General features: G+C 38.2%; 1 protein-coding gene across 2 annotated transcripts in view; it reads right to left on the bottom strand.

The window, feature by feature from the left end:
* The window catches only part of adcy7 (adenylate cyclase 7), a 54,508-nt gene that overhangs the window by 6,300 nt on the left and 22,048 nt on the right, over window positions 1-26,160 (bottom strand). Inside the window, exons 2-24 of one of the 2 annotated variants that reach the window (XM_081393732.1) lie at window positions 20,724-21,235; window positions 17,597-17,803; window positions 17,261-17,425; window positions 16,856-17,005; window positions 12,876-13,033; window positions 11,756-11,867; window positions 10,350-10,477; window positions 10,046-10,204; window positions 9,789-9,921; window positions 9,498-9,686; window positions 7,802-7,842; window positions 7,550-7,609; window positions 6,552-6,632; window positions 6,359-6,428; window positions 5,705-5,802; window positions 5,466-5,550; window positions 4,956-5,093; window positions 4,668-4,733; window positions 4,190-4,365; window positions 3,689-3,797; window positions 3,394-3,552; window positions 1,721-1,867; window positions 1,140-1,244 (exon numbers count right to left, since the gene is read on the bottom strand). In XM_081393732.1, coding sequence (XP_081249858.1) covers window positions 1,140-1,244; window positions 1,721-1,867; window positions 3,394-3,552; window positions 3,689-3,797; window positions 4,190-4,365; window positions 4,668-4,733; window positions 4,956-5,093; window positions 5,466-5,550; window positions 5,705-5,802; window positions 6,359-6,428; window positions 6,552-6,632; window positions 7,550-7,609; window positions 7,802-7,842; window positions 9,498-9,686; window positions 9,789-9,921; window positions 10,046-10,204; window positions 10,350-10,477; window positions 11,756-11,867; window positions 12,876-13,033; window positions 16,856-17,005; window positions 17,261-17,425; window positions 17,597-17,803; window positions 20,724-20,888 — 2,901 coding nt within the window. In that variant the 5' untranslated portion in view covers window positions 20,889-21,235. The remainder of the gene's footprint in view (window positions 1-1,139; window positions 1,245-1,720; window positions 1,868-3,393; window positions 3,553-3,688; window positions 3,798-4,189; window positions 4,366-4,667; window positions 4,734-4,955; window positions 5,094-5,465; window positions 5,551-5,704; window positions 5,803-6,358; window positions 6,429-6,551; window positions 6,633-7,549; window positions 7,610-7,801; window positions 7,843-9,497; window positions 9,687-9,788; window positions 9,922-10,045; window positions 10,205-10,349; window positions 10,478-11,755; window positions 11,868-12,875; window positions 13,034-16,855; window positions 17,006-17,260; window positions 17,426-17,596; window positions 17,804-20,723; window positions 21,236-26,160) is intronic. The other variant, XM_081393733.1, reaches the window with a different exon arrangement.

Here is a 26,160-nt window from a genome sequence, read left to right as displayed (position 1 = left end):
CGGCAAAACTTCGAACACATCTTCCTTTTTTAAGAATGACTTAAGTGCCGTTCTTTGTTCTTTTCTCAAAGAAAAGCTTAACTCCAAGTCTTCCAGAGTCGCGGCCAAAGCCGATTCGAAAGACCCATCTTCTTTGTTCTCAAGTAGCAGGGAATTCACGCGGAACCTTCGCTACTCTGTCGTCATTATGTTAAGCCCGCCCACCGACTCTATACACGATATGATTGGCCTGACTAGAGTTTGTTTTTTCCAGCTCGCAAGCCAACGGAGAGTTGCTTGACGACACTGGCTGCATATTACATTTGCTGCTGCTAGGGTGCGTCTAGATTTCTAGGCTATAATAATCCACCAGTTAACTGTAATTTAAAAATTAGTTTAACACCCTGTTTACATTCCAAACAAGAACACTAATTTCAAGTCGCAATATCACAAAAGTAGAGACAGATCTTTTATTCCATATTGTGATCTACACTACCCTTGCAACTAAAATTTCACATTTGGGTGAAACGGATTATCGGAAAGAAAAAATGCAGGGCGGGGACTTGTTGCTATCCATTAGTTGTTGAGTACAGACTAAATGAAGTTCCAAATGTAGGGTTGGGAGCTTGAGCTAAGCTTCGGGATCGAGCCCCCTTTATGGACAGACTTCAAATTACATTTAATGTGTGGCTTAATCAGAGTTATCTAAATTGAATTCACAATGTTTTGCAAATCATTTTCATAAAATTTATTTTTTAGTAATCCTAAAGCAAAGCCTCAGGATATGCCAATGCCACCATTACTGATTGGTGCATATTGACATGTGGCACATTTAAAATGCCTGCATTCCATTTAGAGGCAAATATGTGGGATAATAGCTACTAAAACATCAAAAGTATGACAGCAAAAGCTGACAAATTAACATAAAATAAACTGCTAACAGTGGGCTACAATTAGTATGAGCATCCATCTCTCTCTCTCTCTCTCTCTCTCTCTCTCTTTTCTTATTAATTAAAAATACAAGATACATGAGAGGTAAAGGCAGTTGAGAATTTAACACATTGACATTTATTAATTTTATGAATGCATTTGTGAGAGTCGTAGTTTAAATTTGCCTTGACTACATTTTTCTAGATTATTTAACGTCGTGCAGTAAGTACCTGGCTGCTCTGCTCTGGAGGTCCACTCAGTCCTGCAGCAGCCATGTACGTGCTGCCGATGGTTTTAATCTTCTCCACACCACTGAACTTGGGCTTCGACAGCAACTGCAGGTAAGGAGAAGAGGGAAGGGCAGAATGGATGTCAATGTTTCAGAGCAGTAGAAATTCATGCCAAGATGTTATCTGATGATAAATGGCAGAGAGAGAGAGAGAAAGGGAGGATAATAAGAACTGAAAGAAGCGGGACAGCAGCCATACCGCCCTGAAACTAAACACTAGTAATAAGTGAAGTAAGCCAAGCATGGACCTGTATTTAGATCCTAAACATGAAGTCAGTCAAGCCAGGGCTTTGTTTGTAGCTCAGAAATAAGCAGCAGAACAGATATGAGTGTACAACAATGGCTGCCTCATTTCATCAAATCATACTCAAATGATAGCTTGGGTGACACCCTTAGAAGCTCTTCAGATGTTGGCAGAAAAACACTACTCGTATACAATGATTCATTGTATCCATTCAGGGAATGATAAGAGAAGAAAAGCAGGACCATCACATATGCTGTGAGACGTGACATCACTCTGACCTCGTCAAAGTCGGCGATGATCTCATTGAGGAGCCTCAAACACTCCAGTCCTTCTTTATTGATGTCACACTCAGTGTAGAACTCTTTGAAGTCCGGCACCGAGGCAAACATCACACATACGCAGTCATATGACTTATAGTACAGGTCCTGGAGAAGAGGATCGGAAAGACACATGCAGCAAGAGTTCAATGATTCAGTGTAATTATTATTCACTTGGCACAACAGAAACAACAACAACATGTTTTATGAAAGGATATTCACAGACTCACAGAGGGCATGAGGTACGACTGGTACGACACATGACGTGAGCGTTTTGAGTAAGATGAAGAAAATGTCCACCAAATAAACTCAGGGGATAAATAAAATCAAGGGAGGAACAAGACTAAATGAATTGAGACATTTGATGAATTGTTTCACAAATGAAAAATCTCCATATTAAAAAGTAAGAAACCAAAAAAAGTTATACATAAGGAAGTTATATATATACACTTTTAAATTAATGTTTATTTAGCATGGACACATGGTCAAAGGTGACAGTAAAGACTTTTCACTGTTACAAAATATATATTTATTTCAAATAAATGCTGTTCTTTTAGAATTGTATCATGGTTTTGTATCAAAACTTTTTTCAACATTGACAGTGACAAAAAGATTTCTAGAGCAGCAAATCATCATATTATAATGATTTCTGAAGGATCATGTGACACTGAAGACTGGAGTAATGATGCTGAAAATTCAGCTTTGCCATCACAGGAATAAATTACTTTTTCAAAATATATTAAAATAGAAAACAGTTATTTTAATTTGCAATAATATTTCACAATATAACTGTTTTACCATATTTCAAATAAATTCATACTTAGTGAGCAGTAGAGACTTTTTTTTAAAATATCTTCCTGACCTGCAACTTGGACAAGCAGGGACAAAATAAAATCATTTCTGGACAGTGAGAATACGAAAAATGATCCAATCACTGCAGTACTAGATAATTGTAAAATTATACTAACATTTCTTGAAAGAATGCAGATCAGGGAGGAATACAAATATATAAATATCTGTAAATATTTCAGGCATTTTTTCCAACCTAAAGTTTTGAATCTTTCTTAAATATGAAAAGGTAAATTATGGACTGTGGTAGAAAATGGTAGAGATGTTACCATAAAATACAGTACAGTGTAGGGTGACCTAGTATTCTTTGTATAGTCTACAATTGTAATCATACAGTAATGATATTGGAACGGTATGGTGGGGTATTTTATGATATGATCTTGTGTGGTAAATGGCAGTGTTTCCCAACCTTTTTAATCTTATGTACTGCCACAGTCCAGTCTGTACAAATGGCTCATACAAATGTTAATTTTACACACATTATTTTGTTTTCTTTCCTTAAAAAGACCTGCAAAACCATAACATTATTCATAAATAGTTATTTTAATGTATCGACATCCATTTTCTGTTTTTGTATTTAAATATTCAACGAAGCAAAATCGAAATCTTTCCAAGTGCTTTCCTCTGGAACCGGCTCAGGTACCCCTGGTTGGGAATCACTGTTATATGTCTGGTCTTGTATGGGAGACAGAAGCGGATGATATACAGGTTCACCCCACTCACTCGAAGCCGGTTCCTACCTTGTATTTCCGGTTTAGTAAAGAGATAGTGGACAGCAACCCCACCTCATTCTTTTTGTTCTCGCCCACGAAAAGAGCGGCCACGTGCGCAGGGAGAACATTTTCCAAAAGGAGACGGTTCAGGTTTTCGCACAGCTCGACTTCTTCCTTATCGGCCAGGTTCTTGTTCTTCAACAGGAAGTCTTGACGACAACAGTACTCATTCTGAAGGGAAGAGAGAGGATGGGAGCAAGGGTGGGTGTGACTTTCTCTGCTCTGTATTACTGTGTGTGTGTGTGTGTGTGTGTGTGTGTGTGTGTGTGTGTGTGTGTGTGTGTGTGTGTGTGTGTGTGGTGTGTACCTGGCGGAATATGAGCAGCATGGTAAAGAGGAAGAGTGTGATGTAGATGCAGCTCATGACTTGTGGGCACGTCATAATTCCTATGCACAACTTCTGATTGACAGATTGACTACAACAGACAAACAATAGACATGATTTTAACAGAGATGCACAAATATTAAAATCCTTGCCAATACAGATTATTATTTTCATGTTATGGCTGATAATAGGCCAATATTAAAATTCTATACTATTTTGTCCAAACAAATGCAAATTAAAACACTAAAAATCTATTGTTTTAAATGTCCAGTATGAAACAAGTGGATATTTATTTTGAGATTTGCTAATGATAACATGTAACAGTGCTCAAATATTAATAGAATAACTAAGTTGACAGCAACGCTAATCTAAATGTAAAAACAGGGGTAATATAAGCATATACAATAACAATTAATATAAATTTATGAAAATGATATGAAAATCAACTGAGTACAAATATAAGATGTATTTGTGAGAGTGTACCTGTGGTTGGTGCAGAGCTGGTTGCTGTAACTCCAGAAGAGATCCCCCTGGGAGTAGTAGATGATGATGTAGGAAATAGTTGAGACGATGAAGAGGAAGGCCACCTTCAGCTCAAAACTCACCCTCAAAAACACGCCACAGGCGATCAACGCCAAAATACAATTATATATTGAGTACTGGAAAGACAAACCATACAGAAACTCAATAAATCATTTTTCTATTGTTTCTTTGGCAACAAGACAGCAGTTATAATACTCTCATAATCTAACATCAGGGCTATGACACATACTCATTTATAAAGATGATAAATGAGTAAATTATATCATGTAATAAATAATAATGTAAATAATTTTTTTGGGGGGGTTATGATGTGGGTTTGGGTTAGTTTGTTGTATTTATAATTAGCTGTATACAAAAACAACAGAAGTTTAGGCCATGTCTCCATTTAGATATTTAAATAAACGTGCTTGATACTCACAGGTAAATACGAAAGGTCCTCTTGGTCAGAATTAGTATTGTTTTGAGTCTTCGGTTTTTCAAAATACTGTGGAGTGAAAGACATTTTGATAGGGTAAAATGTTAACAGATGGAACTCTTTTTGTCATGCTTCAGTGAACACACATATCAACAATTGTCTGTTGCAGTGTGATATTGTCTGAGCATAAAAAAAGAATCATTTCTGTTGTGTTTTTTACACAGCATGAGACACTTAGCTAAATAATGTGTGTGTGACCTTTATTGCAGTGACAGAAAGGCTGAGCATTACCAATTTGAAAATGGCGATGATGACTATGACTGCGGTGGCCACAGTTGCCAATGGGAGGCGCAGAAAAGGTCTCTTAGCCACTGCTTCTGAAAGAGCCGAGAGCCACGTGCATGACTTCAACTTCTCTGGAAATGTCCTCTGAGCAAAAAAAGAAGGGAAAAACAGCTGTTCAAAGAGAAAGACAGCTGGATTTGACCTGAGCAAAAGCTCAAGGTTACTGAAGCCAGAGTGTGTTGGAAAAAGCAACAGTGTATTTGAATGGGGCAGAGAGGACACTGGGAGTATTTCAGTTTGCAATATTGTAGCAACTGTTTTTAGTTATTTAACATTTCCAATACAAGTCAGTGCCAACAATGGACACAGCATATGACATTCTCCACATTACAGCATTGTGCACAGCAAGGGAGGCACTGCATGCTCCAGCATCTACAAAACCATAAAAATACCCCAGAAACCATCAGGCCAACTGAATGTGTGTGCTGAGGCAAAAGAAGGCATTGGTGGTCTAACCTGTATATGACCTGCAAAACAGATGCACAGAATCAAAAGCAGAAAACACCCCAATACCGCAAACATCAGCCCCAGCTTTTTACGCCTAACAGAGAGAGAGAGAGAGAGAGAGAGAGACAAAGAAAGACAGTTATATCTCCTCTCAGGGCAAATGATTGTAGCACATGAAGACACACATTCAGCACCAAAGTGTTAAATTGAGTCTGCATATGGGGTTCGCTTGTGTTCATGGCACTTACTCTTCGGTAAAAAACATCTGGATGATGAAGATGCAGATAAAGATGAAGGTGGCACAACCAATGTAATATTTAAAGCTTGGCATCTCTATAGTCCTGTACTGAGAGAACCACATACACGCAATTTAATATTAGTTTATTTAATTTCTTCTCTCTTTTTTTTTACATATAGACAACAGTGGCGTAGCGCAAAAATTTGAAAAGAAGTATTTCGTTTTAAACAAGTTGTTTTTGAAATGTCGGTTAGGGGATATGCGCCATAAAACCATTGCAGGGAAATTGAATTGTCGCTAATAGCCTATTAATTTAAAGTAATAATAATAATAATAATAATTTATTAGGCCTACATTAATTGGAAATGTCAAATCCACTTGATAAGGCCGATAGCTGATGCTGATCATCTACTGATCATCGTCTATCCGCGCATCAGCGCATTGCGTCTATCAGCTGATCATCGTCTATCGGCACAAACTGGCACGGGGGTTTTAGCGGGGCCCCCCCGCAAAGCGTGCCCATCCGCTACGCCACTGGACAACACATGGTATATGAAACAAGAAAAATCTAAATCTAAATAAAAGTCTAAATAAATAAATAAATAATTGTTTGTCTGTCTAACACATACATCCCAGAAGTTACAGCCCACAGGAAAATACTAACCTGCTTTTCAAGGTCTCGTTTAGTAAACCATAGAGTCAGGCCAGAGATCTCTTCAGACTTCACCCACTGCCTGCACACACACACACAAAATATTTCTTCACTCGTTTTCATACGCACTAAATGTGCAACTTTAACCAAACTGGACTTAATTCCATTCAAAATGATTTAATGTGCTTGTTTATGTAAGACTAACTTGCTGGAGCTCAGATCATTGATGGTGGTGGTCATCTTGTCGTGAAGCTCTTCATCAAACTTAGTCTTCTGTGATTTATTCCTACAAGGACAGTAGACACAGATCACAGAGACAAAAACTCACTTTGACCCATGAAGTAACATACACACATTGTCTAAATGTGCATGGGCACTGTGGGATAGAAAATATGTTTATAGCTGTTGTCATGCTGTTATTGAGTTATATTTGACTGCAGCCAGTACAAGGGAAGCTTGGGTGAATATGTGTGAAGTTCATAGTTCTAAATGACTCGACTAGTTTTGTAGTTAATACTTTGTTTGGTTCAGGGATCTAAATAGATAATAAGAGAGAGTTGTAATGTAGAATTGAGTGTGTGTGTGTGTGTGTACCTGGTATTCCCTACAATATGGGGACCAAATGCCCCCACAAGGATATCAATACCAGTAAATTTTGACAGTCTGGGGACTTTTTTTGTCCCCATGAGGAAAAGAGCTTATAAATCATACTAAATGAAGTGTTATGAAAATGTTATATTGCAGAAAGTTTTCTGTGATGGGTATGTTTAGGGATAGGTTTAGTAGGTTAGTGTAGGTGGATAAAATATACAGTTTATACAGTATAAAAATCATAACGTCTATGGGAAGTCCCAATAAAACATGGAAACCAGTGTGTGTGAGTGTGTGTGTGTTTATGTGTAAGGGCCGTGGCAGACAGAATGCCTTGTGTTAGTTTAAACCCTGACAGAGAGCCCCCTTGCAATGTGCCTCAGCACGGCTCAGAAAGGAAAATGCTGTTTCCTTTCTCTCTCTTTGCAAGCAGAGACGCACGCTTGTCTAAACCAAAAGTGCACTGTGGGCTGGAAACACACCACTGAGGGAGTGCAGCTATGGTCATGCTAACCATATGACCAGTTAACAGCGGCTCACTGAGCATTTGCATTGTTAGTGTTGAAACTACGGGCCCCATAGAGCTGGCTGAGCCAGTATGGCTCCACTCACTTATATGTGCACAAGGGAGGGGCAGGTAAAGAGAAGGGCTCCTCAAGAGACTCATCAAAGCTGTCAGAGAGCAACAGTGAGAAAGACAACTTCAACATCGCTGCTTCAGTCAGCAAGACAAAACCAGACTCAAGACATACTAAAGTGGACATTTATAAAAAAGCTTTTGAATGGCCCTTAGGTCATAGACCTTGTTTTTTCCAACTGAGATACACACAAGACAGACCCATATATGACACAAACAACACTCACCTCTCTGTAATTTTGGTCGTTACTGATCTAAGAGGGATGTCCTAAAGAGAGAGACAAACGTGAACATCTGCTTTGCACCTCTCTGTGTGTAAATAATGTAGGAATTGACCTCACGACACCGATTACTTAACCATGGCCACTGCTTTTGAAGGATTAAAGCATGTTTTGAAGCACTTGATTCAAGGATTAATTGCAAAGTTTAACCATCATAGAGTGAAATTTTTATCATTTGCACATTTTTTGTCTTACCAATTTACACATTCAAGCGATTTTAAACCATTCCAGCACAAAAAGAGACAAAAAAGAGACAAAAGAGAGCCGCACACACAGAGAGGTGCGTTTCGGATAGCTTCCGAACAACAAATTGATTCCTATTTTGCGTCTCCTTGCGCTTGAACGGATGCATACACACAAAATTATGTCAAAATGCCTGTCTTTGCTAGTATTCACGTAAACAAAGTCAGTTAAACACATTCGGCACAGTTTTAAGTGAACATAAACAGCCGAGAAAGAAATATGACGTGTATCATTATATTGGATCCGTGCAATCGGTTATGCTATAAATACCTTGGCTTTAAACAATACTAAAGGCCTTAAACAAAGATGAATCTATATTTAATAGATTAAATCAGTGAACACTATGCAGTGTACTTACTTTACTTGTAACTTTGTTATATTGTTGATAACTAACTTTTTGCTGATCCAAAAAATTATCCAATCCGTGAATAAAAAAACCATAATATGATCCGAACTGTGAGTTTTGTGATCTGTTGCACCACAAATAAGTACACTTTCTCTGTCTGTTAAACAAAATAATGTTGCAAATATGTTAATTATGTACCTGATGATTCTGGAATAAATTACTAATTACTATACAGTTTATAACCGTGAAAAAAAAAAAAAAACTAAACTAAACAGAAAACAAGTTTTTGTATCAGGTTATGTTGCACTAAATATAATGGTACAAGATAAGAAAATGACAAGGGGAAATCTATCCACGTGTCAAAAAGTAAGACAGTTGATGTCATAAAATATGCAAACAGGGGTACGTTTTTTTTTTCTTTTCCTTGCAGTTGGATGATCATTTAAAATAGGCAAGTTTAGTTCTTCATGCAATCTACAGCAGAATCTGATACAACACGTATTTTTCAAAATGACTGTCTTGTATTGAGAATGAAATGAACAAAACTTAATTCACTAGCCTCTGTGGATGCCTAGTTTTTAAATCACATGTACAATAACGACACAATAATGCTGGGAATTTGCCAAAAAGAGTTTGTATGTCCGTTAAAGTCTAGTAATACCGCGTCTACAACAGACACGAACAGCGTGGTGCAACGCGACAAAAGAACCCATTATAATCAGTGATGTTGTCTACACTGGATGCGGCGTGGCACGACATGACAAATCCCCAACAGTAAACCGATGCCTCGTTCTATTTATGACGTACTCCAAGCACTCGTGATACTTCTCATAGGAAGGACAAATGGATTTGCTTGACAGCTTCTAGCTGTTGCAGTGTGATGCGACTCCTCAACTGTCGCGTCCAGTGTAGACACGGTGTAAGTTTAATGGTCAAACTGGCGGACAAGACCAACAAGGCTTATCAGCGCAGCGATTTGTTTGGTATTTAGGCTGTTGTGAGGTCAATTCTCATGTTTGAGTGATCTATTCCTTTAACGTCTGTATCTCTGACCTTGCAGCGACCCTTTCCATTGACCATAGCATCTGTGCAGAATTCCTCTCGGCTCTGCAAATGGGCAAACGGTTTGACGGCCCCCCATGACTCCAGGAAGCGTGTCATACGCACAGATGCTCTCATCTTCAAACCGTCACTCACACGAGGTTTAGTGACACTGGGGGCCATCAGTGATGGATCTTTTGACTAAACACACAAACATAAACAACACACCAACATATTCAGATTCATATAAGTGACATATATATGGCAGACATACACTTGTAACGTTTCAGTTAAAGTCTCTACCCGAGGGTCTATGACCAAATAAGTTTTGATGTTGAGCTCTTTAAGGTAGGGGTCTCTCAGGTGACCATTCCCCTCCTCCACCTCATACGCTTTGTTCAAGTGCTTCAGAGTCGCCTCAGTGATGTGAACTCGTCTGATGGAGAAAAAATAAGTAGCATCTTATGAAGAAGCCCTGAGGTATGACATTATGATACAGACAGTATTCTTTGTGCAACTTTTATCAATTATCATTTGATAAGTGATTTTATGGTTCATACCCTGGTAATCCACCTGACTCCATATGATTTGCTAAGCTGACATCATGTGACCACACATCAAACTGCCACTTCCGTAAGCCAATCACACCACAGAGGACGTTTCCAGAGTGCACACCTACTCGCATGTTTATATCCACACCTGTTGCCTCACGCACCTGCCTGCAAGTGATGATTAGAAAAATAATCAGACATTCATATGCCAAATTTCTTGGCCAGTGCTAGAAAGAAACACTATAAGGAGAAATGCTGTGCTAATGATGACGTGAATGTATATTTTACATGTTGTATAAACATATAGACTTACTTGATGGCTTCGCACATGTCCAGGCCCATTTTAACACAGTTTTTGGCATGATTTGGCAGGGAAACGGGGAGGCCAGACACACAGTAATAACAGTCACCAAGAATTTTTATTCGCATGCACTCATTCTCCTAAAGGGGAAAAAACACAAGCACACACAAGGACAACTTATGTACAATTCAGAGCACAAGTATCTAATTTACCAATTGATCAGATTGAATTATATTAAATTAAATTATATTATGTTATACAGTATTAAGTTATACACAGCACCATTCTAAAATTTGAGGTCAGTTAATTTTTTTTTAAAGAAATTAACACTTTTATTAGTTGAGAATAGTTTAGATAGTTTAGGGGTAGATTCAGGACTAGTACCAAGTTATTGCCCAGTTTTTGTAATTACTACAATAGGTATATGTACATGCGAAACAGGACTGTAAAATAAAGTGCTACCTTTTTATTTAGGAAGGATGCATTAAGTTGATCAAAAGTGACTGTAAAGATATTTATAATGTTACAAAGGATTTCTATAAAAAAAATAATGCTGTTCTTTTGTACTTAAAGGTGCATTGTGTTATATTTAGGAGGATCTGTTGACAGAAATGCCATATCATATACATAACTATGTTTTCAGTAGGGTTTAAAGACCTTACATAATGAACCATTATGTTTTTATTACCTTAGAAAGAGCCATTTCTATCAACATACACCGCGGGTCCCCTTACATTGAAATGCGCCGACATGTTTCTACAGTCGCCCTAAACTGACAAACACGTTTCGTTACTATGTTGTTCTTTGTGCAAAGAAGCTAGCTAAAGTGAGCGAATAAAACACTGACGCAATGATGAACAAGTAACAATAATATTCGCAATAACATATCATTTTACTGAATAATCAAGTAAACGTAATTTCTTATTTTATCTTTGTAAAGAAGCCTCATTCCTTAAATGGCTGCTCTCTGCTGTCTTAGACGACGATATATTTTCCTGTCGGCCACCATAACTTCTGTTGGATGCAATTCGCAACCTCCGCTAAAAATTACACAGTGCACCTTTAAAGAATACTGAAAAAATGTACCACAGTTTTTACAAAAATATTAAGCAGCACAACTGTTTTCAACATTGATTATAATAAAATAAAAATAAAAATCCACACCAAATCATCATATTAGAATAAATTCTGAAGGATCATGTGACACTGAAGACTGGAGTAATGATGCTGAAAATTCAGCTTTGCCACCACAGGAATAAATTATATTTTAAAATATATTCAAATATAAAACACATATTTTAAAACAAATAATATTTCACAGTATTACAGTTGTACTGTATTTTGCTCAAATAAATGGAGCATTGGTGAGCATAAGAGCATAATTATATTATATTATGCACATATTTAATTGTACTTACTTTTGCAATCTGGTCAAATTTCCCAAAAAGTTCATTCAGCATGATCACGAGCTCCTTAGGAGAACAGTCACTGGCCAGACGTGTGAAACCCACAATGTCAGCATATAGGATGCTAACAGAAAACAAGGGGAAGACAAAAATAGACAATCTTATTGTCACCATTATATTCAGTTTAACTTACGTTTCATTTTCATGGACTCTTATTATGTTTCTCTGTTGCTGTCTGCCTTTGTTTCTGTTTACATGTCATTCAACAGGTGTCATGGTTATTCTTTATGTTCCTAATTAGAGCACACCTGATTGTATTTGAGTTCGTCACCTTGTGTATTTAAGTTCTATGTGTAATATCTGAGTTAATGTGATTTTAATTAAAAAATGCTTCCATTTGAAACTTCTTCGTTGTGTTTTAGTATTTAATTTTGGAAATGAAACAAAGGGAGAAACAAATGTGCTTGCTAGTTTGAAGAGAAGACATTTAGAAGTTGATACGACTTGTGCCGACTCCTTTTTAATAAAGAGAAAAGCAGCAGCTCAGTGTCAGCTGTCTGAACGCCCTGGAAAGAATAAAAACCTCATAAACACGGCTCATGGAAATGAACCTTTAAGACCCAGCTGTTCTCAATGCTGACAACAAGACCAAACACACACACACACACACACACACACACACACACAATCCATGTCATCACACTCCTAATGAACAAGTTCAAAAAGAGATCGGACCCCATAAATCTCGGCAGGTGAACAGCTCTCTATTGTTTGCTCACACACACAGGTGAGTCAATCTGTGTTTTATCTGAGCAGCTGTAAGCCGTCCGTCTATCTAAATATAAACGGCTGCCTGAGAACCAAGCATTGTGAGCTTGGACAAAAACATATTAATAGATGCACCCCACCCCCTGTCCACTCTTGGGGTTGATGGGAAATAAAACTAATTAAATGAGTGGCCTCATGATGAGCACTCTGAGAGTTAGGTCTAACAGACTGACCATTCATTCACTATCAGGACTTGATTAATGAGGAATTGCAAAATTAGAGAATGGAAAACAGAACAACACACAAATGCCTCTTGTATGAATTGTAAGACAGCATTGATGAGTAAAAGCATATGATGTGTTACCTGACATTCTCATGTCTCTTCACGTAGAGACTGTGGAAGTTGTTGTCCCGGACCATACGCTGCTGTTCCTCTTTATCTTTACACTTGCAGCGCTCCATTATGGCCAACTTCATCTTCATGGAGATGTACACAGGAAGGACTGACTGTAAAAGGTTTTCCTACAGCACAAACACACACATTTAAAGATAACACAATATATCATACATTGAGTTTCCTGTTAAAGTCTGTTTAATTTCTATTTTTAATCTCAAGTGTCCTTATCTTTTTCAGTTGTTTGACTGTAACAGATTAAGGGCCCTATCTTGCACACAGTGCAATTGACTTTGTACACCGACGCATGTATCATTTCTATTTTGCACCCGATGCACAGTGGACTTTTCCCTCGTCAGAAGTAAATTAGGGAATGAACTTGCACTCCCGGGGGTGGCTCAGCGAAAAGAGGAGGCGTGTTCTGGCGCAAACGTTCCCTGGTGCTACTTTGCAGTTTCAGAAAACAATTCCGCCACTGACCAGGAAAAACCTATTATTTTAAGCCTGTTTAACCAAAGCTAATTTGGGTGGGTTTCTCCCATCCCCATACAATGTCACTTCTCTGTATTTTACACCCTGACGAGAACATCGGTCTCTTCGGCTGTGAACCGCTCCTGGTGTGCGCCTTGCAAATCCGACGTTATAATAGCAATCCGCCATGAAACAAGCGCGCCTGCTCTTAAAGGGAATGTGAGATGACGCTCTGATTGGTTTATTTCACGTTACGCCCAAACCACACCTATGAGAAATGTAGCTACTTCAGACCAACCCATTTTAGATTTGCAAGAGTCATTTATCCCGCCGGTATAATAGCAACAGCGCCTGAGATCCGCCCACAAAGTTACTTGCGTTACGCGTTTGATACTTGCGTTTCAGATCGTTAAAATAGGGTCCAAAGTGTCACCAGGCTGAGATCTGGACTATGGGAAGGTAATGGGAAACTGTATCATTCAGAAGAAGAAAGAATTGTCTTCACTGTGTATTGTAAGGTCACTATTACCCCGTGTTCTATGTTGCCTTTAGGGTTCACCATTAGGACATTGTTTCTGAGCTTTACTATAATGTCCATGTGCTGTCAGGGAGGTTAACAGCCTGCCATTAAACTCTACCCTGCTTTTCAGTGTTCTCTTTATGTGATGTCACTTCCTCAACAACAGTCATAACAAACTGAGAAACAACAATTCCTTTGATTGTAAAAGGACACAAGAAGTTTAATTAAGAACAGGATAAACTTATTCCAGGATAAACTTATACCTCCTTGATTAAATTTGTAATGTGCAAAATATAACCTTCAGCTGTCAAATTTGAAGATGAATGAAGCATTAAAGGGTTAGTTCACACAAAAATGAAAATACTGTCATCATTTACTCACCCTCATGTTGTTAAAAACTTGAAAGACTTTCGTTCATCTTGAGAACACAAATGAAGATAGTTTTAATAAAATCTGAGATATTTCTGTCCCTCCATAGACAGCTAGACACTTTGACAATTCAAAAAGTTCATAAAGATCGATATTAATTGAGCGGTTTAGTCCTAATTTTCTGAAGAGACTTGATCGCTTTATATGATGAACAGATTTAATTTAGGCTTTTATTTACATACTAACATTCATCAGCAAACTTAAACAGAAGCTCAACCGAACCTGCTAGATGCACGAAAACAGACATTATTGGTTCTTGTGGAACAAATCTTAGGGATTTTAAACAACATGAGGGTGAGTAAATGATGACAGTATTTTCATTTTTGGGTGAACTAACCTTTTTAAAAAAATCCTTAAAAAGTTTTTCAAGAAAAAAATCCCAAAGTTAATATTCAAAGTTTAAAAATAAATGAATTAATAAAGTGGAGGTATGTAGACTGAATACCTGTGCAGAATGAAGAGAAATTCAAAATTTGAAGGATCTCAGTCTTGCATAGTTCAAACGCTTGGGCAATTTGAAGAGAGATTGGTAGATTGAAAGCTGTGGTTGTTATAGTGTTGCAAAGCAGTTGCCAAGGTTTTTTGAGTGGTTGCTAGGACCGAAGATGGGTGTTTGCTACGCTGTTCTGTCAGCTAATGCCAAACTGTCAGTCCAATCTACTACAAAATATATGATAACTCATGTCAGAACAGACTGAAGGACTGTGCTAAATTATATAGACTTAAAGGGACAGTTCACCCAAAAATGAAAATTATGTCATTAATTACTCACCCTCATGTCGCTCATCTACGGAACACAAATTATCTTTTTGATTAAATCTGATAGATTTCTGTCCCTCCGTTGACAGCTACGCAACTACCACTTTGACGCTTCAAAATGTAAAACTAATCCATATTAATTGAGCGGTATAGTCCAAATTTTCAGAAGAGATAATCTTTTTTATGATAAACAGATTGGATTTAGGCCTTTATTCACATATAAACATTCATCAGTGAACATAAACAGAAGCTGCTAGACGCACGAGAACAAACCTCATTGGTTTTACGGAAGCTCAAAAGTGCTGTGTAACACACGAGAATGAACCTCATTGATTCTCGCACGTCAAGCGAACATGCTTGAGCTTCTGTTTACCACAACTGATGTGTGAAGTGATGAATTTTCATATGTGAATAAAATCCCAATTTAAATCTGTGTTTATATATATATACATCACATAGAGCGAATGAGTCTCTTCAGAAAATTTGGACTAAACCGCTCGATTCATATGGATTACTTTTACGATCTCTTTATGAACTTTTTGAAGGGTCAAAGTGGTAGTTGTGTAGCTGTCAATGGAGGGACAGAAAGCTCTCAGATTCATTTGTGTTCTGAAGATGAACGAAGGTCTTACGGGTTTGGAACGACATGAGGGTGAGTAAATAATGAAAGAATTTTCCATTTTGGGTGAACAAACCCTTTAAAGGAGAACTCCGGTCAATTTTAACATTGAGCTAATTTTTTTGTACATTTGGAGTGCTGTCAATACAGAGAACAACGACAAAAATCAGTGTTGCCTACACTGTGTTATCATCTTTTTAAAATTTGCACCCTGTTGACTTCAATGGGGCAAGTACTAAACCTGCTTTTAGGCTCTTAACATCCTTGATGTGTCATTACAAGTGCACAGGTCTTGTGAGTGATTCCTTCAGAGTGAACACGGGTGAATCTGACTGCAGTAGATGTGAAAGATATTAATAAAAATGATTTTTATTCAGTCAGCGCACATACCCGTATTTACATCCTGTTTTCGGTCGAAGTCCATAGTAATCGATTGTCGAGTTCACGCGCATTGAAGTCAACAGGGTGCAAATTTTAAAAAGAGGATAACACGGTGTAGGCAACACCGATTTTTGTCGTTGTTCTCTGTATTGACAGCACTCCAAATTTACAAAAAAATGAGCTCAATGTTAAAATTGACCGGAGTTCTCCTTTAAGCTCAAAGGGCATTCTTACATTGTGTGTGACGTATGCATAGTTTGTACATATTTACATGTGCAGCTAGACTTTTCTAACCACAAATACTTTGTACGCTCAGCTCACACAAGTGCCTTGATTTTTTTTTTGCCACTTGGTCCACAAGCTAGCAACACTGGCTGGGCCGTTGTTTCACAGATAAACAGCTGAGATGGAACAACAAACAAACAACTACTGGACAAGGCAATAACAACAGACACCCATGTTGATGAGCGTTTGGCTGAGGGGGGTAATAAGAGATATCAGCAAGTCTATTTTAAAGAAGTATAAATATTGTTTTATCGCTCATAACTTCTGGAGAAAAATAGCGCCAACAAAGATGCAAAGATGAAACTTTCTCGCAAGCATATGTTGACCGTCTGTAAAAACGAGGCATAAATTGTATCAAGATATCATGGGCGATGTGTATTTGAACATGTATATTTACATGCAACATGTATGTTGTATATGTATTTGTTTCTTCTATGTGTTTGCTCTGGCTGTGTCTGTGATGTTGAAGTAAAATTATATGAGCACCTGCTGTCTCTTCTCAATCTCCAGTTTCATGCGAATGCCGAGGCAGCGAAGAGTGTCCTGAAATGTCTGCCTGAGAGCTTTCTCCATCAGAACCTTATGAAAAGCCCCAACCATACTTCCACAAACAAACACCACAGAATTTGACAGCAACTAGAGAGAGAGAGAGAGAGAGAGAGAGAGAGAGAGAGAGAGAGAGAGAGAGAGAGAGAGAGAGAGAGAGAGAGAGAGAGAGAGAGAGAGAGAGAGAGAGAGAGAGAGAGAGAGAGAGAGAGAGAGAGAGAGAGAGAGAGAGAGAGAGAGAGAGAGAGAGAGAGAGAGGATGATGTTAAATCCTTTCCAGCTTCTTTACATACAGATTTGCTGAAGGTTTCCTTTCAACCAATCCTGATGTGGATTTTCTTTTACCTGGTTGATGATGAGTTGTTTGTGGTGGGAACTGAACAATGTGAGGTGCACCGAAAGAACAATGATGTGAGACAGAGAGGAGATGATACTCAGGGTTACAGCATAGCTCATCTGAAATGGCAGCATGGTGTAGACTGTAATGATGATGAAGAGGAAGAAGGGCACCTGGAGAGAACAAGATGAAGAGTGCAACATCAACATTTATTTAAGACTGAATAGTATTAAATTACCTATTTATATCATTTAATACATAACAGTGAACACATAAGAAAGTTCTTGCTGTGAAAAGTACTCTTGTCATGTTAAGTCTCTGTAAAATATTAAAAAGTATGTTACCTGGTCCCATGGTTGTATTTCCCTTTCCTTTTCTATGCAGAAAATAAAGGCGAAGCCCATTGTGAGGTGTGTGGCAAACACGGCGAGACCAAGCAAAGTTCTCCATCTTTGAGAGAGGGTATCTGTACACACTAATATAAACACAGCCAGGAACAAACACAATGCTCCTCCCACAACTCCCACAAATACACCATGGTCCTGTGCAATCTGAAACACATAGACATATGGAGAGAGCAAGGTGTTAAGGGCAAACACGCATATCACATAAGACAGCTCATTCAAAGGGTTAGGAAAAAGCAGTGTGTTTGTGGGAGTGGGTGTATGAGCTGCAGTGCATAAGCTTCCAAAGAAATAAATAAATCTGTTCAAAAGAAATTGTTAATGCTCTCTCTAGAAAAAAAAAAAAAAAAACTTTGTGAATGTGTGTGTATGAATGCAGTTTTTCTTAGAAACATTAGTTTTGCACATTACACTATTGCTTCCCACTCTATTCCTTTGTTCTTATCCCCGAAAGGCAGAAAAACACAAACATAAATACACAAAAATCTTTAAAAAGCTCCAGAGATCACTTAAATCCACCTGTCACGGAGCTAACACCAGCTTAAAACCAGACACCATCTGAGTGAGCAATAATAGCTGCAACACAATTATGACGATAAAAAGTTAATTCCAGTCCTCAAATTTGATGTTGGCATATTCCAGACAGGCTGTGCATTTGTGGTGGGGATGTTTTAGTTACTCTTTCGGCAGATTACATGATTACGTGAGTAGATCAAGTTAATCATTTGAATCCTGCAATCAACCAATTCATTCAAACACATTGATTCATTCAGGAATGAAACAAGTGACTTATGACTGAGGTATTTAATCATTCACTTAGCAAATTCATTCTAAAACACTTAGGCCCTGTTTACACAAGTGTGTTTTCGTTTTAAAATGCATAAATATTGCTACGGTTGCCTGAGATACAGTTTTGTGTGGATATATATATATACATATCTCCACACAAAACAATTAAGCAGTTTTCAACATTGATAATGAGAAATGTTTTTTTTTTTGCACAAAATCAGGATATTAGAATGATTTCTAAAGGATCAGGTCACACTGCAGTAATCAGTAATGACACTGGAGTGTAACTGACAACAGTAATTTTTTTTTTTACTAAAGTTTTTTGATTAAAACTTTTGATTAAATAAATGCAGTCTTTGTGAGAATTTTTTTAAACTCTTATAAACTCCAACAGTAGTATAATCAATAAACACATAGATTACATATATAGAGTTGGATTATTAAAATGATTAAATGACACTATCAGACTATAAGTCACTATCTGTGTGGGCAAATCACAGCGCTAGGTCGACCCAGCCACTTACCCGCCCACCAATATACACACTCACTGCAGTGAGTCCTCCACTCATGTTCACCCATTTAATTCAACCACTGAACCACCACTGAGATACTTAACTTTCAAACAGAGCAGAAATACATACCTCAGTCCACAAGCATTCAGAAACTTACACACCCACACATACTGCCATCATCCTATGGGCTTTGTGAAGGTTTAAATGAATAGTAAAACAAAATACACACACATGCCCACACACAGAGAGCAACACGGGTTGTAATTCTGTTCCTCCCACGGCCGGGTGGTGGAGAGAGGAGGTTACAGAAGTTCGCACAGATGGTAGAGTGCTTATCTGCTAAAGAGATGAACAACAGCAGTGCAAAAAGAGCGTTCACGGCCCCACTTCACATCCAGCTGACTCCAGAGAAAGTATATGTGATAATGTGCCAAAGGAACCAGAGAAAGAGAGACTATCATACAATGTGCTACATATTCCCCAAATAAAAGCAATTCTAAAGGACTCGGCATCAACTGGCAATTATTACAATTAAAACACTCAATTTCCTGTCACGGATAATGCCAGTTCACATCTGCATTGTGATAATCAGGCCTCAAATTACGCAACTACTGAGAATCAGCACCTCAGTCGCCGCAGGATTATGTAAACGAGGCTGCTTCAATCATCAGATACCATCTGAACAACAAGGACAAACCTGTTCCAGAAAGAAGAGCAATGTATGTTGAATATTGACTTGTGTTGTGTTTTTCCTAAGTTTAAGCGAGTGGGCATTTTAGAGAAGGGTTTGAGGGCTACCATCCTGCAGAGTTTAGCTCCAACCCTAATCAAACATGCCTGATCCAGCTAATCAAGGTGTTCATGGTATAACAAGGTAAGTGTGTTGGAGCAGGGTTGGAACTTAAGTCTGCAGGAAGATAGCCCTCCAGGAGCAGGGTTGGCTACCCCTACTTAAGAGCGTGGAAGCATGTATACCAGGGCTAGGCAAGTTCGGTCAGAGCCACTGTCCTGCAGAGTTTAGCTCTAACCCTATTCACTATCAAACACACCTGAACAAGGATTACTAAGGCCTTGTCCACACTTATACGTTTTCGTTTGAAAACGCTTTTTTTTTGCGTCCACACTGAGATTGCGTTTTTATTAATGAAAACAAAGCTTTTTGAAAACGTTCTCCAAAGTGGATAAATTAGTGTGGACTGTCAAAACGGAGGTATTTAGAAACAATGACGCAAGTTTAGTCACGGTATTGTGCCTGTTATGTGCTATTCACTTTCACACTGTTGCTAAAATGTTCCTTTGCACACTCTTCATATCACAGTCCAGCAAAGATGACAGAAAATTTACTCACATTTGCTGTCCTGCTGCAATACATGAGAGAAGTTACGTTTTAGACCAAACATACGGTGACTAATTGCGACCTTGACGCATCAGTGAATGGTGAGATATTTTGCTAAATAAAATTATCCTGTCAGAAGAATTTTGCGATAACTTTATTATTTATTTTTCCGTCTGTATCATCGCAGTGAGTTTTTGTGAGGTTTTACGCATGCGCAGTAAAGTGAATTTAGCGTTTTCAGGCGTTTTCCACGAAAACGCTGTTTTCAAATGTATCCGGATTAATGTAGACGTAGCCTAAAGGCTATAGGCAGGAGAGGTTTTTTCCAGGGTGTGAGTCAAACTCTGTAGGACAATGGCTCTCTAGGAACAAACTTGCCTACCCCTGGTGTATACTGTATGAGTGCATTTGCATGAATGTGGCATCTCACCAGTTTCAGGCTGAAGAAGAGCACTAGAAGTGAGACACAAGTGAGCATGCTCAGTCCCAGCAACAGAACGAATGGCTGGTATTGGCTAATGCCAGAAAATTTCCTGTACAGTGCTTCCTGTTTCAACTTCTGCTCATTCAGCAAGTACTTCCCTTTTGCTGGCATACTGACCAACGGCAGTGCAGAGGCTGAATATTACTGGCCTATCAGAGCAGAGCGATGAGATGCCACAGAAATACACCTCCTCCCATCCAGCAGAGTACGGCTATGCTGAAATTCCCATAGAAACCACGTGAGAGTGTGTGGGAGGTCATTCCAGTGCAGAACACTTCAGCTCTACCCTCCACAGCACCATTCTGTGCATGTCCTTTATGATCCTTCTTTTTGTACTTTTCACGTCACTCTGGTGCCTCCTGGTCCTGTTGGAGAGGGCTTCAGGGTACCACTGTGTGTGTAAGTTTGATGAAAGGCGATGCAATGCAATTACGGATTCTTCCAGAGTCCAAAAATTCCTGTCACACACAGAAAATAGAGAGAGTAATTTGTTAGATATACTACAATGATTGCACTAATATGACACCTACTATAGTCATTCTGACTACCTGTAACTTGAAAGCAAAGAAACCTTGAAATTAAGGAGCTTTTCATTTGGAAACTAACTTGGGTTTGTTTCAAAAGCTGTCGAATCATGCATCAAGTTTAGAGAGCACACTTTCAGGTCAAACCCTTTGATCTCAGTAAACGCTGCTCTGTTCTGTCATTCCCACACTGGCGGCTCTCTGTGCCTGTGAAAAGGCTTTTGGGTAGAGTTCAACATTTGTGTGGATTCAGTTCTCTCTTCATTATTGAGCCTAATGCAGATGGCTGCTGTCCATGACATCCTCGGCCAAACCTCAGCTACACTTAGACTGAGACGAGACGAGCCGAGCTTTACAAAGAAAAACACTGGACACATATTATGTGAACTCTGTCCTCAGTGCAGGGAGTTGTGTAATGCTTTTAAATGGTACACTATTTTATGCTGACAATAAAAAATATATATATCTTAAAAATAGACACTTCATTTTTCTGAAAGCGGGAAAGCAACAAGATGCTGTCAGCACAGCACAACAATTAGGTAAAATACATACTGTACATACACCACATTTGTTTTAAAGTAATTAATACTTTTATTTAGCATGTGTGAATTAAGTTAATAAAAAGTGACAGTAAAGAAATGTGTAATGTTACAAAAGATTTCCATTTCAAATAATTGCTATTTTTTGTTAACTTTCTATTAATAAAAGAATCCTAACAAAAAATCATTCCAGTTTCCAGCAACTGTTTTCAACAAAAAATAAGAAGTAATAATAAATGTTTCTTGAGCAGCAAATTAACATATTAGAATGATTTCTGAAGGATCATGTGACACTGAAGACTGGAGTAATGATGCTGAAAATTCAGCTTTCATCACAGGAATAGATTACATTTTAAAATATATATATAAATATAAAACAGTTATTTTAAATTGTATTTATATTTCACAATATTACAGTTTATACTGCAATTATTATCAAATAAGCCTTGGTGAGCATAAGAGACTAGTGAAAAATAGATACACTAGTTGACCTCCTTTATCTACTGTTTGGTTGTTGGACATAAAGTTGATCAGTTTATCGTCGTCATCATCATAACCCATCCCTGATCTGAATGTGCCGGAAAACAATCTGCATCACTACATCCTCATTCAGGTGGAGGAAAGAAGAGCAGAAGAGTCTCTGCAAATAAGCTGCATCCAAAGGTCATGATTTCTCATTGCAGGTTATTATTGTTTGAGGAGGGCAACCAAACGATCATGGAAGCGTAAGCAACAGCTTCACATCTGAATGCACACACACACACACACACACACACCATGAAACACACCAAGCCATCAAGAGTGTTTCAAATGATGCTAAACCCGGCTGTGCTGACGTATTGCTGACAACACTGATCACTGATAATAGCACTGAAAAATAAATAAATTGTCATTTCCTGTAAATTCATTGGATTACCAAAGAAGTATTAGAAATATCCTCTTAACTCTATTAAAAGAGCAGAAAGTCAAAGGACAGAAGCACAAAAAACAGCAAAGAGAGAGAGAGAGAGAGAGAGAGAGAGAGAGAGAGAGAGAGAGAGAGAGAGAGAGAGAGAGAGAGAGAGAGAGAGAGAGAGAGAGAGAGAGAGAGAGAGAGAGAGAGAGAGAGAGAGAGAGAGAGAGAGAGAGAGAGCTGGGATGCTCCACGATTATCTCTTTGTTGAGGGTCATTAAAGACCTGAATGACAGCACCGTGTCAGTCTCTCACTCTCCCAGACAAATGCACCCAAGCCAACAAGCAGCCTTTATATTCCCAAACTAAAGTTACCATGGCAAAGGAACAATCCAACTGGGCAATAACCGAAAGAAAGACAGAGAGAGGGTGGGAGAGACAGAAGGAATGAGAGTGAACAGTCTCTCCATGCGGAAACAGGGAGGGTCAAATCCTCCTGGCTGCTGCTGTAGATCCTGCAAAGCACAGCGAAGAGTGGTGAAGATCTGAACCTACACAATGATCTGACCCTAAACATGACGCAAGCACAGCACAGGGTTCGTACAGATACTGTCTAATTAATTCCAGGACATTCAAGTACTTTTCAAGCACTATTTGTTTGGTTTTCAAGGACTACAATCAGAGATCACACTTATCAAACAATATCTTTATCTTACAAATAATACAAAAAAAGGGTAAATAGATAAATAAGAGTATACTAATGAAACAAAATGGTACAAAAAAGTGCAACAAGCAAAGCGGCCCCTGGTTAAAGCTGAATCTGACGCTTGACTTCAGAGAGATCAATCCATTGTCCAGCGCTAAATCACCTTAAAGGGATCATGTAATGGTACATGCACTTTTACAAGTTGATTGTACTGAAATGTGTGTTGGCAGTGCCTGTACACAACCATCATAAAATGATAAAAATCCATCCAGTGTTTTTTTTTTAATCTTCTTATATGTTTTCCCCTGTCTCAAATCAAGCCGTTCCCACGATTGTTGATTGACAGCAGTGTTTCAACACAGACCCGCCCTTGCTCGTGAGCGAGCTGTCTTTTATCATAGTCTGCTAAGAAGCTGCTCCTGAAAAAAGGATCGGTACCAACTATTCGTGTTCCTGCTGCACCTCCAGAAGAAGAAGTGAGTGTAACGTTTTATTAACCTTTATATTAATATTTATATTAATATTTGCAAATCGCTTGCTGCACGCTTCACGATGAATGCGGCTGTTTACACTCAGGGTACATTACGGCATGTTTTCTATGTACGACGTTCTCAATATAATTCATAATCCCACGTTTATAATGAACAACGCGTTATGGCTATTGTGTTATTGTATTACAAACGGTGTACACACAGAACAGAGGGGCGGGGTGAGCAAAGCATATTATCATTTAAAGACACATGCACTTAAATGGCGTGCTGAAAACAGAGCTGTTTTTGACCAGGCAAAATTAGTGTTTTCTTACAATACTAATGAGATTTTTTAATTAAAAGTATATTACAAACTTTTAATTTAGACCCTAAAGAATCATATTAGCTTGTACAAAAATGGCATTATATGACCCCTTTAACCATTGAAAGGATACTATGACAGAGATATTTCCTCATTCAAAAACCCCTTATGAATTTATGACTGACCTGAAGAATGAAAGCTGTATTATATTCTTGGAAATATATGAGTAATATCACGCGCATAGCCATGTAAATGGCTCTATAGCTATATTGAAAAAACTGTATTGTGTTTTATCGAAAAAATTAAACACTAATTTCATATATATTGTCTTTCAATAATTAAAGCACTTTCCATAAATATGGCTGTTTTCAAGGGTTTTCCAAATTCAATACTTCATAAATTACGCACTTTGTATGAACCCGGACAGCACTATAATCAGCCCGTCTCCTCGGGGTCGGGGGTCAAACTTTATGCAGCTACATATAATGAACAGCACAGCAGTCTGCAGCACAGATCAGTGATACAGTAAGGTTTCACGACTCATGCATGCTACTCATCACTATTAACAATACAGGAATTCATTTCATCAAGGAAGCAATTACGTTCACCTCACCTAAACATGATTGGTTGATATACTTATTTTTTTTGCATGTCCATTATGTCATTCATAGATTACACGTTGGAAAAATATTTACAAACTTGTTAATAGACAGATGCAGATTGCATTATTAGAGAACACTGAGATTTCAATCACTTCTCATACTATCCAATCAAATATCATTGCAATGCTGAATTCTCTCACCCGTCATCATTTACTCACTCCCATGTCTTTCCAAACCTGTATGACAAAACATATTTTGAATATTGTTAACAGATACTGTTTAGCAGGTGGACTGGCGATCGTGACACTCTCACACTCATCTTTTATTTGCGCTTCTGTGGAAAAACATGTGATAGAGCAAAGAGAAGACGGGCAGGGGGAAGTATGTGAGTCCAAATCTGAGCAATCTAAATGTGAATTTTCAAGAGCTCTATGTGAGAGATGGTGTTGTCCATGGTCAAACTTAGGACAGTGGCCTTCCAACAAATAAAAGCCCCGTTCTCTGCCTTAATCCAGCAAAACTAGTTAGAAAATGTACTATTTACACTCGTCATCCTCTATTTTGCATTTCCTTTTTTGTAGTCCATTCCATCACCCACAGTAGGGCTGCACCATCCACTGATTTTTTGTTTTACAATGCTGAAATTATGATAATATGCTAATTATTAGGGTTACAGTGACTGTGATATGATTTTAATGATTTTAATGTACAGATATTCATCTGTAATGTTTATGGAAATGCAAAGAGCAAATGCTAGGCCCATGATTATCTTCTGGTAGCTGCGTGCACCAATGACATCATCTGCATAGGATGAACAAAGCAAACAAGATGAGGGCCCTGTTAAGATTTCCATTTGATTTCCATTAATTCTGGAAATACTTCTTAAACAATGTCACTTAGTGTGTTCACACAAACAAAGATCTACTGCAAGGAGACGGCATTTCTGACGCCAAACTGTAACGGGCAGCGTATAGCTCCTATGACGAGAAAAAACAGGTACGATTCAGCATTCTGACCTTTTTAGGGTCGTAATGTGTTCATAATTCAAGTGGACCGAGACCCATCTTTTCAGCAGTCTTGGTCTGCTTGCTTGGTGCACACCAGGGTTCAGATGGCAGCATTCACACTTAAAAGGAACCGCACTAACAAAGTAATCACACCAGAGTTTGTTTTAATTGAACCAGACCTGCCAAGTGTGAACACACCCTTAGTAAAAGATATGCTGTTCACTTTGAATACTTTTTTCTTTACCTAGAAAGAGCAGAAGACATGCATATTGGATGTGCCATTTTTTTTGGCTTGTAATTCACTTGAAAATAACTGAAATT

Source organism: Scardinius erythrophthalmus (genome assembly GCF_964197995.2).
Source record: "Scardinius erythrophthalmus genome assembly, chromosome: 2".
In the NCBI taxonomy this organism is placed as follows: domain Eukaryota; kingdom Metazoa; phylum Chordata; class Actinopteri; order Cypriniformes; family Leuciscidae; genus Scardinius; species Scardinius erythrophthalmus.
The sequence above is the reverse complement of the archived record's forward strand: the minus strand, read 5'-3'. Positions and strand labels throughout refer to the sequence as shown.